At 37.3% G+C, this 17,937-nt stretch overlaps 1 protein-coding gene across 2 annotated transcripts in view; it reads left to right on the top strand.

Moving 5' to 3' along the window:
* LOC128869555 (metabotropic glutamate receptor-like) overlaps positions 1–1,891 on the top strand; it is a 37,964-nt gene extending 36,073 nt beyond the window's left edge. Inside the window, exons 1-2 of one of the 2 annotated variants that reach the window (XM_054112126.1) lie at positions 883–1,016; positions 1,139–1,891. In XM_054112126.1, the coding sequence (XP_053968101.1) occupies positions 996–1,016; positions 1,139–1,813 (696 nt within the window). In that variant the 5' untranslated portion in view covers positions 883–995 and the 3' untranslated portion in view covers positions 1,814–1,891. Of the gene's footprint in view, positions 1–882; positions 1,017–1,138 lie in introns of those variants that run through there. The other variant, XM_054112125.1, reaches the window with a different exon arrangement.
* Positions 1,892–17,937: the final 16,046 nt, after the last annotated feature.

The raw sequence follows: 17,937 nt of genomic DNA, 5'->3' as shown, positions 1-17,937 counted from the left end.
CTTTTCATCTTGCAATTTTCGAAAATAATTGAATCATTGCATCGACCAGGGCACCCGACATTTATATAAAGAAAGCGATATCTGCAAATGAAAAATTATTGTGTACATTTTTAGCAAACAGTTATTCAATTACAATCCTACAGTCAACAAGTGCGAGTAATACTGTGGAATACCACCCCTTATAATTGTAGTAGTCCGTACAGTCCTTTGCAGAGGTTCTGACCTCGATATTGCAGGCGTCTATAGCTCCAAAGCATTGGGGAAAACTTGGGGCCTCAAAGCCTTTCAAACACTCGTCCACTCTTTCGTCATTAACGATATTTCCACTCAAATAAACAGGAGCAAGAACTTTCCACCCCTCACAGCAGAATGACTGCAACATGTTAAATACACTCGCCTTAGAAACACCAAAGAGACGTCCTACTGCTTCATACCCTGCGGAAGATCGCAGCGTGTATAAGGCGATAGCAACTCTCTTCTCCAGTCGTATGCAGTTTCTAAAGAAAGAATCTCGCTTGGCGATTTCAGCTTTTCTTGCAAGGTTCTAAGCCCCCTAGACGAAGTTTTAAAAAATTGTTTGATATGAATCGATATGAAAAAATTGCGCTGCAACAAAAGTTGGAACCCCCCCTAAATCTTAGGGTAAGCGCACGGGTCTGCTATAGATTATCTTTTCGGGTTAACTCTGAGATAACCTTAACCTCATAATATGTAAACGTGCTTAAAGGCGAGCATAGTGGATGGTAATAAATATTGCTTATTTACATTACATGCCGCATTGTGAACCTTGCTTCGCAGAGCAAGTTACAATATGGATGTATATATATGTATGTATGTACATATATAATATTAAGCACTAGTATGAAGGTGAGAGCCATGCCGCTAAGTCAATTTGTTGACTGCGCTGCTTGTGCTTGTTTCACCGCTTGCTTGAGCTGCATAACCAAACAGTAAGGCTGCACAAATTTTCTTTAGTGAGGCCTTTTCTGAAGCGTATGGACTGCAATTGTGACAATGTAAATACAGTTAAAAAGTGTACAAGTCATAGGTTCGGTCACCTTGAAAAATTTAGTTTTGAAAAACCACTTATATATATACCTACGTATATAATATTTTTTATTGCTTTTTTTCGTTTCAGATACAAATAACAACGTTATGCATATCGATAAGCCTAAGCGCATCCGTAGCACTCATTTGCTTATACTCTCCAAAGGTATACATTTTAGTATTCCATCCTGATAAAAATGTGCGCAAACTTACTATGAACAGCACAGTTTATCGCCGTTCAGCGGGAGCTTTTGGTGGCGGAACCACAGGTCAAGGAGCTCCTATTGGCACTTTTGGTGGTTTCGGATGTGGTGGGACTGGCAGCACTTCGGGCTGCAGTCGATCACATGGCGTCACTGGTAGCGCCAATGCAGTCATCACGTCTGGTTCGACAATCAACAAAAATGGACAGTCACAAATGATAGCACAAAGCGATCGAGTTGTCGCACAACCTTCTGAAAATCAACAGTTAACTCCAGAAATTGAGAAAGCAGGCTATATAAAAAATATAGCGGAAAATGATATATACATTTGTGCGAACTTACAATTAACCGCTTCTGACGATGATAAACATGCAAGCGAATTTTTGGCCATGGCAGAAACGATTCGACGGCGACTTAACGCAAGCACCAGCACAAATGGAGTTGCTATAGCAGATACAGCTATCGGATGCGAATGTGTCAATATTACTGATCAAAAAATGGATGATCGTGCAATGCTTAATATCAGCGCAAGTAGTAGCAGCATTAAATCAGTAAAAGGATAAATAATATGCGTTAACAATAAGGGCTAAGGTTACAATTATAAATTAAAAATATCTTGTGTTCAATAAACATTCGGAATTCATCAATAAAACGAAACCAATTCACAAAATTCTAATGTTTCTTCATAACTTTAAAGCACTATTCATAAGTCGACTTTGAAATCCGCATGGGAAGGGCAAAATGTGTCTCGGAGCCATTCCGTGAATATGAAGTTTGCAGAATTATATTAGCGTTGTTTTTGGTCAAATAGTTACGTATAAAGGAGTTACATGAGCTAGTTCATTGTCCTATTAATGAAATTGTTAATTGTATCTCTACAGTTCCAGCCATTTGCAAAGAACATTCTCCCTCCGACTCTTCCGCATACTCACATAATATCTACTTTGACTTTGACAAACAACTCTTCCGTACATAATATGATAGTATACCCTATGATCAGAAAGTATCGGGAATGTTTAATAAAACCAAACAGAGTTAAATTTCAGGTAAGTTTATTTTATCTCCTTCAAAATATGACCAAGCAACACACATGTGCCAACATTTAACCCAGTCCTCCATGCAACCCTGGTAGGCCGACGAAGGGATGGCCTTCAGCAGTGGCGGCGTTAGGCGTCGCGCCTCGCAGATAAACGTGTTACCTATTTATTTTCGTTTCGCCAATCATCCAGGCTTCGCCCTAATGAGCGTTTTCACACACACTGCCCGACACGATATCTGTATTGGGTGAAAATGTTTGTAAGTAATGTGTTTGGCATTTCTCATTTATTTATTGAATGAATGCAATAAATAAATCAGTTATACGTGCAAAATATCCTAGTTTAGCATATATACAAACATAATGTGTGTGTGCCCTCTTCATTATGAGCGTCCAATACCAATATCGAAAGCTCGATTTCGCGCACGGCGCACGAGACTCTGGACGGGGAATCCCCGAGTTGTTAAGTTTATCTATATATATATAAATTCAGCCGTTTTTCGTGTTGTGATGAACTTTACGGAGAATGGCTCAACCGATTTTAACCAAACTTTGCCACATTGAAGAGACACATGTGGAGAAGGTTTGTAACTATGTTAGGTTAAAATCCCTTTACTTCTGCGTCAACACACAGTATACACGAGGCAGCGTTCTTTTTACGCGTGTGGTTGTTATTGTAAACGGTTGCATGGAGCGTACATTTTACTCACATATGTACAAGTTAACGCAGCAGTATTTATGCCTAAATTTTCATTCCATTACATACATTTCAATGGAATACAAACATACATACACATACATATATTCATACAGCAGTGGCTGCACGCCTGCATTCGCATATAATAGAAACAAACAAATGCAATAATTAATCGTAACACAATGCTGCTGTGACTAACTTAACACTTTGCTTAAATACTTCTTCTTTACACCCACACTTCGGGATAACCGAAGCAAAACCATTAGCTCAACGAACCTGAACAGGTCGTCGCTAAAAAAATACTTAAGCAAGGCCGTTTCCTTAGAAGATTACCAAAGGTTATCAGTAATAGTGCATAGTGAAAGTAAGTGTTAAAACTAACAAGAAAGTGTTTTATTTGGTAAAGTGTTCAAGTGAAGCAGTTTCCAGGCATCAACCAAAGAGATAAAAAAAGAGCGTCAGAAATATTTAAGAGAAGAAATTGTTTTCACATTTTCCAACGATATTTTCACGAAAAATTTACAAAATATATTATATATTAATTTTGCAAATGATTGATAACAAGTGAAACAGTGAATAAATGGTGTGAAAAATACACACAACAGAAATTGGCAAAAATAATTAATATTTTAGAAGTTTTTACTTAAGATGTTTAAGAAAAGAGATTGCTTTCACACTTTCCGTAGATATTTTCAAGAAAAATTTCAAAAATATGTATTATTTTTGCTGATCATTTCCCATTTCTGTTCTATGTAATTTTCATTTCAACGTGTGCTCACAATTCAATTATATTTTTAAAAGATGGCGCTAACAGTATGTTAATTTGAATTCCAGTTTAAAAACAAGAAAAGTAGCAATCAAGAGCTCAGAGTGACATAAAGAAGACCACTTTGATTCGGTAAAAGAAATGCCAAGAGGTAGAAGACATGCTAACATCGGACGTAATACACGTCACAATAGAAATGTGCAAAATCACAGACAAAATGAAAGTGAGGAAAAGCATGATGATAGATTAAGTCAACAAAGAGATCGTACTAGGTCATGTTCTCAAAATCGGCCAATAAATATCAATTCTGTAAATTTGAATGATGCAGCATTTCCATATAATCCACAACTTGATTATTCATCTCACAAATACGTTGTCATTGGAAGTATGGATAAAATTTGCGGATTTTGTCAAGCATTGAAATTCAAAACTGAAACACCAGGCATGTGTTGCGCTGCAGGAAAAGTTCGTTTACCAGACATACAATATCCGCCCGAACCATTAGCTAGATTATTTTCGGGAACATCACCCGATTTCAAACATTTTCTTGAAAAAATTTCCACACATAATTCATGTTTTGAAATGACATCTTTTGGTGCTGGAAAAATTATAACCGATAACTTCATGCCAACGTTTAAGATAAAACATAAACTTCAACGTTCAACAACATTCGCTGACACATCTAATGAATCATTAGATTTTATGGACACAAATTATGGCTTTTTTCAGATTTAAGGGCAAGCATATCACTTAATAGGTTCATTACTACCACTACCCGATCAAGAGTCAAAATTTTTGCAAATTTATTTCATTAATGACAACGATGATGAACTTGAAGCACGGTGTGCATTTTCCAGAAATATAAACAGAGTCATTATGAGAAAGTTACAAGATTTATTACACACACACAATGTTTTGGTGCAAAGTTTTAAAACAACAATCGAAAGATTGTCATCTGATAATCATAAAATTAAAATTGATGCAAATAAAACGCCTGCCGGCGAACATCGTGGAAGATACAATGAACCAACTTCAAGCAACGAGGTTGCAATTGTTATATCTGGAGATGAATTTCAACCAAGAGACATTGTTTTGCAAAGAAGAAATGATACACTGCAACGTGTTAATGAAACGCATCGAAAATATGATGCATTACAATATCCCCTTATGTTCTGTCGTGGTGAAGATGGTTATTCGATTGATATAAAACAAATAAATCCAGCAAATGGTCGAGAATCAAATAAAACTGTAAGCGCAATGAATTATTATGCATACAGAATCATGATAAGAGAAAATCAAGAGAATCACATTTTAAAATGTCGTAAATCATTTCATCAGTATATTGTCGACATGTATGCGAAAATAGAAAGAGAACGATTGAATTACATTAGATTCAACCAAAGAAAATTACGCTGTGACGAATACATACATTTACGAGATGTAATTAACAACGATACCAACGTTAATAACATTGGTCAAATGGTAATATTACCTTCATCGTATACAGGCAGTCCAAGGCATATGCATGAATACGCCCAAGATGCAATGTGTTATGTCAGAAATTATGGTCGACCCGACTTATTCATAAGTTCTCCACACCAAATAAGAACACTATTTGCCATCATTATTGCTACATGTTTCCCAGTAAACCAAAAATAATTGTGGAGTACTTACCAAGAATACATGACAGAAGCTATCCTACATCAAGTACGTCGCATTACTGCAAATCCAAATTTGAATTATACAGATGAATTATATAATGAGGCATTAATTAAAATCGAAGACTTTTGCCTGATGATTGCAAATAAAACTCTGAGTGAGCTAGGTATGATCGCACCAAATCGTCCGATGCATGATGCATACAATAAAGAATTAAGACGTGAAAAAGAATATGATCGAAATGATCTGAACACATTTGTAACAACAAACCTACCAAAATTAAACACAGAACAAAGGCAGGCATATGACACAATTATAGACAATGTTGCAAATGAAAGAGGAGGAATATTCTTCTTAGATGCACCAGGTGGGACTGGAAAAACGTTTTTGTTGTCGTTAATTTTGGCCACCATTCGATCACAGAATAATATTGCATTGGCTTTGGCATCATCTGGAATAGCGGCAACTTTATTGGACGGCGGTCGCACTGCACATTCTGCATTAAAGTTACCATTAAATATGCAAGTAAATGAAGAACCAACTTGCAACATTTCTAAAAATTCTGGAATGGGAAAGGTTTTACAAACATGTAAAATTATTGTATGGGATGAATGTATGATGGCTCATAAAAAATCACTGGAAGCTTTAAATAGAACACTGAAAGATTTTCGAAATAACACAAACATATTTGGTGGTGCACTAATTCTATTGGCCGGAGATTGTCGACAAACTTTGCCTGTTATTCCCAAATCAACAGCAGCTCATGAATTGAGAGCGTGCCTTAAATCTTCTAATCTGTGGAGATATGTTCAAAAACTCACATTAACTACTAATGTTCGTGTGCAGTTACAGAATGATCCAACAGCTGCTGAATTTTCCGAACATTTGTTGCAAATTGGAAATGGACGAAAGCCAATTGGTAAGAATACAGGCATGATCACACTTCCAACTAATTTTTGTACCGTAACAGAATCAAGAGTACAATTAGTGCAAAATATATTCCCAAATATTGCACAAAACTATCGAAATCAAGATTGGCTAAGCGAGAGGGCTATATTAGCTGCCAAAAATGTCGATGTCAATGAAATCAATGCCCAGTATTTTGACTCAAACTCCAGGTGAAGTTGTCACCTATAAATCAATTGATACAATCACTAATCCCGACGATGTAGTGAATTATCCAATTGAATTTTTGAATTCACTTAATTTGCCTGGCTTGCCACCACATCGTTTGCAATTGAAAGTCGGTGCAGTGATCGTTATGTTGCGAAATATCAATCAGCCGAAACTATGCAATGGGATAAGATTAGCAGTGAAACGGACAATGAACAATGTAATTGAAGCAACAATTTTGAAAGGCAAATTTAAAGGTGAAGATGTTTTGATTCCGCGCATTCCAATGATTTCAACAGATTTGCCTTTTGATTTTAAGCGACTTCAATATCCCATTCGCCTTGCTTTTGCTATTACAATCAATAAGTCTCAAGGTCAAACACTTCAATTATGTGGAACTGACCTAACTTATCCATGCTTTGGACATGGGCAACTGTATGTAGGATGTTCTCGAGTAGGGAAACCACCGTTACTTTATATTTATACACCGCATGAAAATAAAACCAAAAATTGTGTGTATCAGAAGGCTTTAGAATAAGTTGTTAGTTTACAATCATTAGAGTAAGTCACTAAAATAAATAAAACATTGTTATTAGAATAAGTCACAAAATAATGGCCGAGCATGAATTAAATGATGAAACAAGAAAAAAACCAAGAACACTTTTAATTTATATTTTTCTTTCACCCAGCGAAGCGGGTGAGGGTCCGCTAGTTTGTCTATATTTCATTTGTCTGTGAGAGTAATTTTCTTCATACGGCAACTTGCAGACTCGCAAGCGCAAAGTTTCTTTTTATTGTATTGTAAAGTCATCACCCCGACGTTCTAGTGTACAGTTCTAGTGGATAAAAGTTTTACGTTATTTGTTATTAATTCCATACCTAATGTTAAGGTAAGCCAACATCAACTTTTTAACGACTTTAACGATAGTATATTACAACCCAAGGCCAGGAAGTTGGATTTCCTGGCGGGTGTGAGATGGTGGCCGAGACGAAGCCGAGCCGGCCACGAAAGTCTTGTAATCCGCTAGAGCGCGCTGCGGCTCGAGCAGGCCTCAAAAGTCGCTCTTCCTGGAGTCAAATGGCCAGAAACACCGTACTTTCGGCAGAGTGATCAAGAAAAATTATTTCGTCAAAATCAATAGTTACCTATATCTTTTATAAGTCGTTAATACTCGTAATACTATAAAAGAAATAGATTCAATTTTATATTTACCTAGATAAGTGCAGTACTTACTTACTTATTTTTAAACCTGCGCTAGTGTTTTTTCTCGAAATAATAGAAATATTTCGCTTCCCGACCAATGCCTTCGAGTATGCTATATTTTGTATGCGTCAAAATTCGTAACAATTATTTTCACAGAGTTCTTTTTTCATACATACCTGCATCTCATGCGGTGTTCCTACAACAAGTACAAAATCATATGAATGAATAGGTAACAACGAATTATTTCACTTATCCATAGAAAGGCCTTGCTTATAATAAGTTGCTTCTGCATTACGTATTCAGCAAAATAAGTAGGTTACTACTACTTACCTTTGTCTTCTTAATAGTGGCTATAAAATAAAAATATTCGATCTGTGGCATGTACGTACATACATATACAGTAGGGCGGGTCGATTTAAAAATCGCTCATTGCTCTGTGAAAATCGTATTCTAGGGATCAAAATAAGAATCTTTGCCGAAGAAACCATACCTCTAAAACGAATTCTGATGTCCCCAATTTGGAGGTATGGTTTAGAGCAGTGGTCGCCAACCCGTCGATCGCGAGCTACCGGTAGCTCGCAAAGGCAATTCTGGTAGCTCGCGCTGCTCACGTTGCAAAAAATCCAAAAGTCTGAAAATCATACCAGTATTAGCAAATTTCAGAAATTTTCATAATAAATAGATAAACAGCGGCAACACTGCGGTAAGCGATTTCGCGCCGACAAACACGACGCGAAGTCGGGTCTCCGTTCTAGGATCGGCTGGAACCGATTAGCGTGTTCGAGAATTTTTTGGCTTTATATATACGCAATGCACGTCGACATTGCGCTCAGTTTAATACTGAACGGCATTATCAACGTTCTGCGTGCAGCGGTTGGGTTATAGTTCGAAACATTATGGCAAGCAGTAGTAAGAAGGCGAAGACATACCATTTCCATTCGGAATGGGAAGAACAATACTTCTTCACAGAAGTTAAAGGCAAAAGTGATTGTTTGTTATGTAATACATCTGTGTCAGTTCCTAAAAAAGGAAATATTGAGAGGCATCATAAAACTGTACATTTGAATTTTGAGAAGGCATTCCCGTTAAATTCTGCCACCAGAAAAGAAAAACTGAAACATTTAAAAATCCAGTTAATTGGACAACAGTCAATATTTTTGAAAACAATCGACAAAAATAAGCCTGCAACTGAAGCATCTTATCGTGTTTCCCAGATAATTGCACAAAAGAAAAAACCTTATGAAGACGGGGAAATCATAAAACAAGCATTTTTGGAAGCTGCAGATTCTTTATTCGCCAACTTTAGAAATAAAGACGAAATAGTGTCTGCTATAAAATCTATGCAACTTTCTGCTAATACAGTGATGAGGCGAGTAGAAGTAATAAGCAATGATATTTTTTTACAGTTAAGAAGTGACTTAGATAAATGTATTTATTTTTCACTGCAACTGGATGAATCAACAGATGTAGTTGACACCTCACAGATGGCCATATTTGTCAGGATGGCTTTTAGGGATTTTACAATTAAAGAAGATCTTTTGAAGTTTATTCCACTCAAAGGACATACTACTGGGCTAGAGCTGTTTTCTCATTTAAAAAATCTCATCTCTTCTGAGAAAATTCCAATATCAAAAATGGTAGGCCTGACAACTGACGGTGCTCCAGCTATGGTGGGTTGTGATAAGGGGCTCGTGGCGCTATGTCATAAGGATGAAAGTTTTCCACAATTTCTTAGTTACCACTGTATTATACATCAGCAAGCATTATGTGGAAATTTTCTAAACTTGAACAACGTTATGAAACTGGTGGTGAAAATTGTGAACAAGATTAGAGCTCAAGCGTTACAAAGAAGAATATTTAAAACCTTGGCTGGTGAGATTGACGGTCAATACGGAGAGCTACTTCTTCACTCTGAAGTGCGATGGTTAAGCAGAGGACGAGTGCTCAAACGTTTCAATGATGTCCTGCCTGCTATACTCCAATTTTTCAAAAAACGCGATGAACCGATTCCTGAACTGGAAAATTCGACTTGGCTCAGAGATTTTGGTTTTCTTGTGGACATTACAGAGAAATTAAATGAGCTTAACTTGCAGCTTCAAGGCAGGGATAAAGAATTAGCGGAAATGATTTCTGATATAAATGCATTTATTACAAAACTTGAATTTTGGGAACAAAACCTATACTAAGCATTTTCTTATTCTTTCCGAAAAGATATCCAAAAATCTATTAGAGCCCTATGACAGTAAATATCATATGGAAATAGTTTCTAACTTGAAGGAAAACTTCAAAAATCGTTTCAAGGATTTCAGCAAAATTGCTTTAGTGACGCAATTTGTTGTTTCACCCTTCATGGACCTTGATATACAACAGTTTGCAACTTGTGTTATGAACAACTTTGGCGAAGACATTGCTGTGACAGAGATGGAACTGATTGCTTTTCAAAATGACTTGACTTTAAAATCTTTAGGTTCAAATACAAAACGTATATGGACTTTAGTAAGTAAAGATAAGTATTCAGTTTTATGTCGTGTTGCGTTGAAAGTGAAAGCGTTATTCAGTTAAACTTATTTGTGTGAATCTTCTTTTTCCAATATGAAATTTATTAAAAATAAATACCGCAATCGGCTTACAGATATACATTTGGATAACTGTATTCGAATGACTGTATCAAATTATACTGCAAATATTAAAAAAATTATCGATGAGTCAGAATGTCAACCTTCTCATTAAATATGCTCTTTTTATCTGCCCATATTTTATTTATATAATAATGTACTATTACTGTTTTGTTGTTTTTTTAAGTCGCTTGTGATTTGCCATTATGACTGCAAAAAATTTTGTTCCGATTGAAAGGTGTGAACATGGATGTAGTTATGCATAAGTATAAGCATTATAAGTCATAAGTTTATTATATATAGAACGTATATTAGTAAAATAAATACATGCATTGTATGTCGAATATAACTGTGTATTATTTAATTTATATTGGCTTGTGCAAGTAGCTCGCTGTTTATTTCAAGGTCTTGAAAGTAGCTCAACACATTGAAAAGGTTGGCGACCACTGGTTTAGAGGTATGGTTCCTTCGGCAAAGTTTCTTATTTTGATCCCTAGAATATGATTTTAACAGAGCAATGGGCGATTTTTTTGCCTCCCCACAAAAGACACTAAAAGTTCGACCCAAATTGGGGAACATCAGAATTCGTTTTAGAGGGAATGGGAATCCGGTGCGTTAAAAAGAAAAAGAAAGGCTGAAACGGTTGTATCAAACCAAGCTCTGAGTTCCAGTATGATGAAATTTCTTAAAAAGCCTTCTTCAGGTGCCACTGCTTCAGAGTCATGTGATGAATCTTTATTTTCTGAAACAGAATCAGCTACATAGTTCAATGAAACTTTAAGTTAAATTTCTGATACAACTTTACCTTCAACATCGAGTGAATCTGCTGTGACCCAAATTTCTGAATCCAATAAAGAGTTAGAAAGTGAGTATATGTGTGAGTCAGAAAATCAGGAGCAAGAAGTTCATTTAAGCGTGCCATTAATAGACCTAGATCCGGGGAAGTGGGTATTGCCATCACTTAATTCAAAACGGTCTCGATCAAGACCTAGAGAAATCTGATGAAAATTACCCAAAAGACCAAAGTAAAAGACATTTTTCTAAATTTCATTATACTAGAAAATTGAGTAACGGCGAAACGCAACATCGCAGATGGTTAACTTACTCAATGTCTCAAGATAAAGTTTATTGCTTTCCATGTAGATTTTTTTTCACATTTGCAGACACAGATAGTAAAAGAAGGATGTTGTGATTGGAAGGATCTGAGTCGGATACTGCAAAGACATGAACAAAGTCAAGGACACATGGAGTGCATGATGAAATGGACGGAACTCTTTAAAGGAATCAAACACGGTAAAACAATAGATAAGGATAACGAGAGATTGATTAGGGAATCTCAAAAGTATTGGTATAATCTGTTTGAAAGACTGATAGATATAATAAACTACTTGGCCTCACACAATTTGGAATTTAGAGCTCATCGAGAATCCTTGAAATTGAACAATAGTTGTTATCTAAATATGATCCGACATTACGGGAGCATAAGCAACGTATTAACGAAAAACAACTTAATCGACATTATCTGAGCCACGACATCCAAAACGAATTAATTACTTTAATGTCTAAATTAGTTATTAACGAAATTATACACAGGGTTAAACAAGCAAAATACTATGCCATCTTGCTCGATTGTACCAGGGACGTAAGCCGTGTTGAACAAATGTCAATAATATTAAGATTTTGCAATTTGTCAACTGGAGCTGTAGAAGAACATTTCATTGGGTTTACTGACGTCGCAGAAACAACAGGAGAGTGTTTAACACAATCAATATTACAAAAACTAGAAAGAAATGATCTAGATATCCAAAACTGTCGAGGACAGGGATATGATAATGGCACCAATATGGTCGGAATTAGAAAAGGTATCAGAACAAGAATACTCAATATAAATCCAAGAGCATTCTTCACACCATTCGGATGCCACAGTTAGAATTTACTTTTGATAGATGCAGTTAACTCTTCAACGACAGCCAAAACATTTTTCGGCTTTATCAATAAAATCTATGTGCTGTTTTCAAAGTCAAGGAAGCGTTGGGAGATAGTAAAAAGTAAATTAAAATTGACTTTACAAACTTTGTCTGAAACGAGGTGGGAGAGCAGAATCGGAGCACTAAAAGCAATATTTTTACAATTTGATGATGCCATCGAATGTGTGAATGAATTGAAAAATAAAACTGATGATTCCGAAACTCTAAGCGACAGTGAAGCAGTCCTAAAGGAAATGTTAACTTTTGATTTTATTGTTGCATTACACAACACAGGATGATCCTCTACGAAATCGATTTCGCTCGGGAGACCTTGCTACCCCGCAGGAACCCTAAACGAACAGACTGGTCTCTTTTCCACAGGGTTTTCTGCAAGAAGCTGAATAGGAGTAAGTTCTTGACTACCACTAAGGAACAACTGGACACGCAAGTTAGACACTTAGAAGGGTCCTATCAGACTGCATTCATAGTGGCCTGTCCAGTATCCTTTAGCAAGAAAGACTTTCCTCCCTGGTGGAGCAAGACGCTGACCGACTTGAAGGAGAAGGTTAGGAGAGTCTTCAACAAATGTTACCAAATAAGGAACTTTCAAGATTACCGGGAAATTTTGAAAGTTTATAAGAAAGCCATTAGAGATGCGAAGCGCAACTCTTGGAAAGAGTACTGCGAATCCATCGAATCCGTAAGAGACTCGGTCAGACTCAGCAGGATCCTATCCAAGGACCACTCCTGTAAAACTCTTGTCAAAAGAGAGAACGGGGAGTGGGCTGAATCTGCAGGCGAATCCTTAAAAATCCTTATTGATGCCTATTTCCCGGAACACTCTATTGATCCGGTCTGTAACGGAGGTAAAGGTGGTAGCATATGCCGATGACTTGGTCCTGATGGTCTCAGGTCCCTTCCCATCAGTAATGGCAGAAATTTAAGAAACACTGGCTACACTCAGCAGATGGGCCGCCAGTAGCGGTCTCAGAGTCAACTCTGACAAAACGGAGTTGATGCTATTCACCAGAAAATACAAGCCTCCACCTTTTAAGCTTCCTAGACAACCAGTGTCTTACGCTTTCATCGGAAGTCAAGTATCTTGGTGTAATACTTTGTCCCAAGCTCCACTGGAAGCTGCACATAGAAAATCGAGTTAAGAAGGCCAATATAGCCTTCTGTAAATGATATATGTGCAATATCTCGGGACATATTGAAACATGCGTCTGATTTTATAGTGGACAATAAAACATGGTCTGATCACATGCCTAGTATTTTAAAAATGCAATTGCCTGCAAGAAAATCAGCTTCAATATGCAGGACGAACTTGTTACCAAAAATTGTTTGGGATGAATTACGAGCAGAATTGTATAACAAGAAACTTATTAGCAACCTACAGAAAAAGAAATATGTAAAAAAAGAGCTAGATCTTGAAGATTTAACTGAAATAATTAGAATATCAACTTCACAGAGGCGAAATAAAGAAAGATTAAGAAAAAAATCGGAATGGTTTACCTGGAAATGTCAGTCAGCTAGAAAGATGTCATTAAAACAACTGAGAATTTATAGCAAAACTTTGAGTGGAAGTGATAAAAAGAAATATATTCAGGCAAATAGAAAATACAAGAAACTGTGTGAAGAGAGCAAGAAGAATTACTATGACAATCTTGAACTCAGAATAAATGAGGTTAATAACAGTAAGGATTGGTGGAAGATGGTCAAAGCCTTCGGTGTTCAGTTACAGAATCTTGTCTAGAGGTATCGCCAGCAATATTCATGCACTATTTTCAAACATTATTAAATCCAACTCGCTGTGCACCATGTATACAATATGTGGCAAATTTAGTAAGGGATGATTGTCTAGACAGACCAATCTCAATAGATGAAATCAGATTGATGTTACAAAAAACGAAATGTGGAAAAGCTCCAGGCTCAGACAAGGTTCCATATGAGTTTTTTAAAAATGCCGATGACCGGTTTCTTGTTGAGTTGGCAAACGTTTTTAATAGGCTATATAATATGGGCCAAGTATCTGAATGTTTCGAAACAAGTCTGATATATCCGCTCTTTAAAAAAGGCGATAGGAAATCTCTCTCCAATTAGAGAGGTATCTCATTCATGAATTGTGTTGCAAAGATAATGATGGGCATTTTAAATGAGCGACTCACAAGCTGGGTAGAAAATAAAAATATTATAACAGAATTTCAAGCAGGTTTCAGAAAGCGACATTCAACTGTAGATAACATACATAACCTAGCAGCAATAGTCCATATTAAGTTTAGGGAGAAGAAAAAAGTGTACGCGTTTTTTGTGGACTTTAAAGCCGCTTTTGATACTGTCCCTAGACAACTATTGCTATACAAGCTTCATGAAATATGAATCTCCACCAAAATGGCAAACTTTATTGAAAGTTATTACAGAAATACATGTTCGATAGTAAAAGTAGGATATGAAATGAGTGAAAAATTTAAAATATCGTCAGGAGTAAAGCAAGGGTGCCTGCTTTCACCTTTGCTCTTTGCTCTTTACTTTATAGATGAGTTAAATATCCGTTTGCTATTATATGCTGACGATATCGTCATATTGGCAGATGAGGTTAGTGCTCTTCAAAAAATGATAAGCAACTTAGAAAAATACTGCGATAAGTGGAATATGCAAGTAAACTTATCTAAGTCAGCTATAATGATTTTTCGGAGAGGCGGTAGAATAGCAGAAAAAGAAAAGTGGTTTTTTCACGGCGACGTTATACCAATAACGAAAGAATATAATTACTTGGGTGTAAAGCTAACATCAAAACTCAGTTTCAAGCAACATATAGAAAATAGAAATGTTCTAGCGGAAAATAGCATAAATGCAACTTGGTGCACATTTCTTAGTAAAAATAAGGTATGGGGAAACTCGTTGTTTGAAGAAGTAGACAAAATTCAAGTTTATTTTTTAAAAAGGGTACTTCATCTCCCGAGTAATACGCCATCTTATTGCATTCTCTTGGAGACAAATGTTCTAAGTTTTCATTTGTATACACTGCAGCTTCACTTAAAATATATATTCAAAACGTTATTTGAATATGATGATAATAGATTGCCTCATATACTATCAAAAAAGATTTTAGAAAAACAGATATTTTGGGTTGAAGAAATTAGTAATCTAGCACAAAAGTTAAATATAACATGTAACTGGGGCACTTCAAATAAAAGAGAGTGGAATAGAAATATAATTTCAATAATAGAAAATCTTCATAATTCGAATATTCGAACTTTATGGGAAAGGGCACACCAAAGCAACGGATTATGTAAGGAATTAGACCATAACAACGCCAGAAGCTATTTAAACGATAATACTGGAATCTATAAAATTATGTGGATTATGAAAGCCAGATGTGATTTAATATACTTGGGAAGCCAAAGGGATTTAAATTGCACTTTATGTAACTTAAATGAATTAGAAGACATCACACATTTCTCAGGAAAATGCCCGATACTTAAAAGAATTCGTCAACGATTTTTTGGAAAATATAGTTTAAACCGAAATGAAATCATGGACATTTTAAATGGTGTTGGCCCTTCTGGATATAGTAACTTATTTAAGTTCATCACTGGTGCTATAGAATATCGGAAATTAATTTTAAGCGAATTTAATACAAAGTACCATAGTAACATATGTAAAATGTAAGATTTTGTTTTTTTTTTCTTTTTTCTTCCGACAAATGTTTATTTTAAGAAAGTCGAACAATAAATAATAAATAATAATAAATAATATAGCCTTCTACGCCTGTAAATCTATGTTCGGCAAAAAATGGGATCTCAAGCCACGTGTCGTACTTTGGATGTACAACTTAGTGGTTCTGCCAATTTTGACATACGGTTGCCTAGTTTGGTGGTTAGCTCTTCGGAAGGGCTACAACTTCACTAAATTAGAGAGAGTGCAGAGAACTGCATGTGTGGGCATCACTGGTAGAACATGTCCCACCGCTGCGCTCAACGTTATTCTCCACTTAATATTGTGGATCTGCAGGTTAAATCCATTGCTGCTCAGAGTGCTATTAGACTGAAGGAGTTTGGCCTTTGGAGACAACTCCCTGTAGGACATAGCAGCATCTTGAAGCAGATCTCCCCTTCCTTCTCTGATATTCGCACCTACCTCTCCATCCGCAAACTGTGCTTTGAGGGTTGTGCCAGGGCTATCTTTCCGAGCAGGCAAGATTGGAAAGAAGGGAGAGTTGTTGCGGATATAGATGCCTCTGTTTTCACTGACGGATCCAAAATGGAGTCTGGAGTGGGAGCGGGGGTCTACTCTAAATTAGCCAGCATTTCAGGCTCCTATAAACGGCCAGCATTAACACCGATAACAATGTCAGCCTTGAAATCCAACGTAGAATCTCTCTTGCCAACAAGTGCTACTTTGGACTAAGTAGGCAACTGAGCAGTAAAGTCCTCTCTCGACGAACAAAACTAACACTCTACAAGACTCTCATCATGCCCGTCCTAACGTATGGCGCAGAAGCTTGGACGATGACAACATCCGATGAAGCGACGCTTGGAGTGTTCGAGAGAAAGATTCTGCGTAAGATTTTTGGACCTTTGCACGTTGGCAACAGCGAATATCGCAGACGATGGAACGATGAGCTGTATGAGCTTTACGACGACATAGACATAGCGCAGTGAATAAAGATGCAGCGGCTTCGTTGGCTGGGTCATGTCGTCCGAATGGATACAAACGCTCCGGCTTTGAAAGTATTCGATGCGGTACCAGCTGGTGGTAGCAGAGGAAGAGGAAGGCCTCCTCTGCGTTGGAAAGATCAGGTGGAGAAGGACTTGGCTTCACTTGGTGTGTCCAATTGGCGCCGGTTAGAACGAGAAAGAAACGACTGGCGCGCTTTGTTAAGCTCGGCCAAAATCGCGTAAGCGGTTATCGCGCCAATTAAGAAGAAGAAGATAAACTGCCGGAGACAAGCAGCGTCTTTCAAGCAGAGGTCTTAGCGATCCTGCAGGCATGCAAAATGCTTCGGGGTCGCTGTTGGGAGGGAGACATTAATATTTTTTCCGATAGCCAAGCTGCACTGTCGTCGCCGTATTGCAGCTCTCTTCTCGTGAACTCCTGTAAGGAGGAACTTAAACGCCTCGAACGTGCAGGAAACATTTCCCTCATCTGGGTTCCTCGGCACAGGAATATAGAGGGAAATGAAATTGCCGGTGAGCTTGCCAGGAAAGGGGCGGCAGAACCGGATCCTGCTGCCCTCTTCTCAGACATCGGTATCCCCTTGGCCGTCATTAAAGGGAAACTACACAATTTCTTTCTAAGAAAAGCGCAAGACAGGTGGAGGTCTGTCTCATCGTGTGCCATTTCAAAAGCACTATGGCCTCAATACGATATAAACAGAACGCTTAAGGTGATGGGAACCCCCCATTCAATTTCCAAACTCATTGCGGTGATCACTGGCCACTGGGTGATCGGCACTCACGCGGAGAAGCTTGGAATTCCGTACAACCCCCATTGTAGAAGCTGTGGGGATCCTACAGAGAAAGAGACTGTGGAACACTTTCTCTGCAGATGTCCGGCTTTGGCGGCTAGGCGCTTGAGATTCCTCGGCGTCCCCTTTGGGGATGACTTGATGAAATTCTTCAGCCTAC

Source organism: Anastrepha ludens, chromosome X (assembly GCF_028408465.1).
Source record: "Anastrepha ludens isolate Willacy chromosome X, idAnaLude1.1, whole genome shotgun sequence".
Lineage (NCBI taxonomy): Eukaryota > Metazoa > Arthropoda > Insecta > Diptera > Tephritidae > Anastrepha > Anastrepha ludens.
This window is presented reverse-complemented; position numbering and strand designations above follow the sequence as displayed.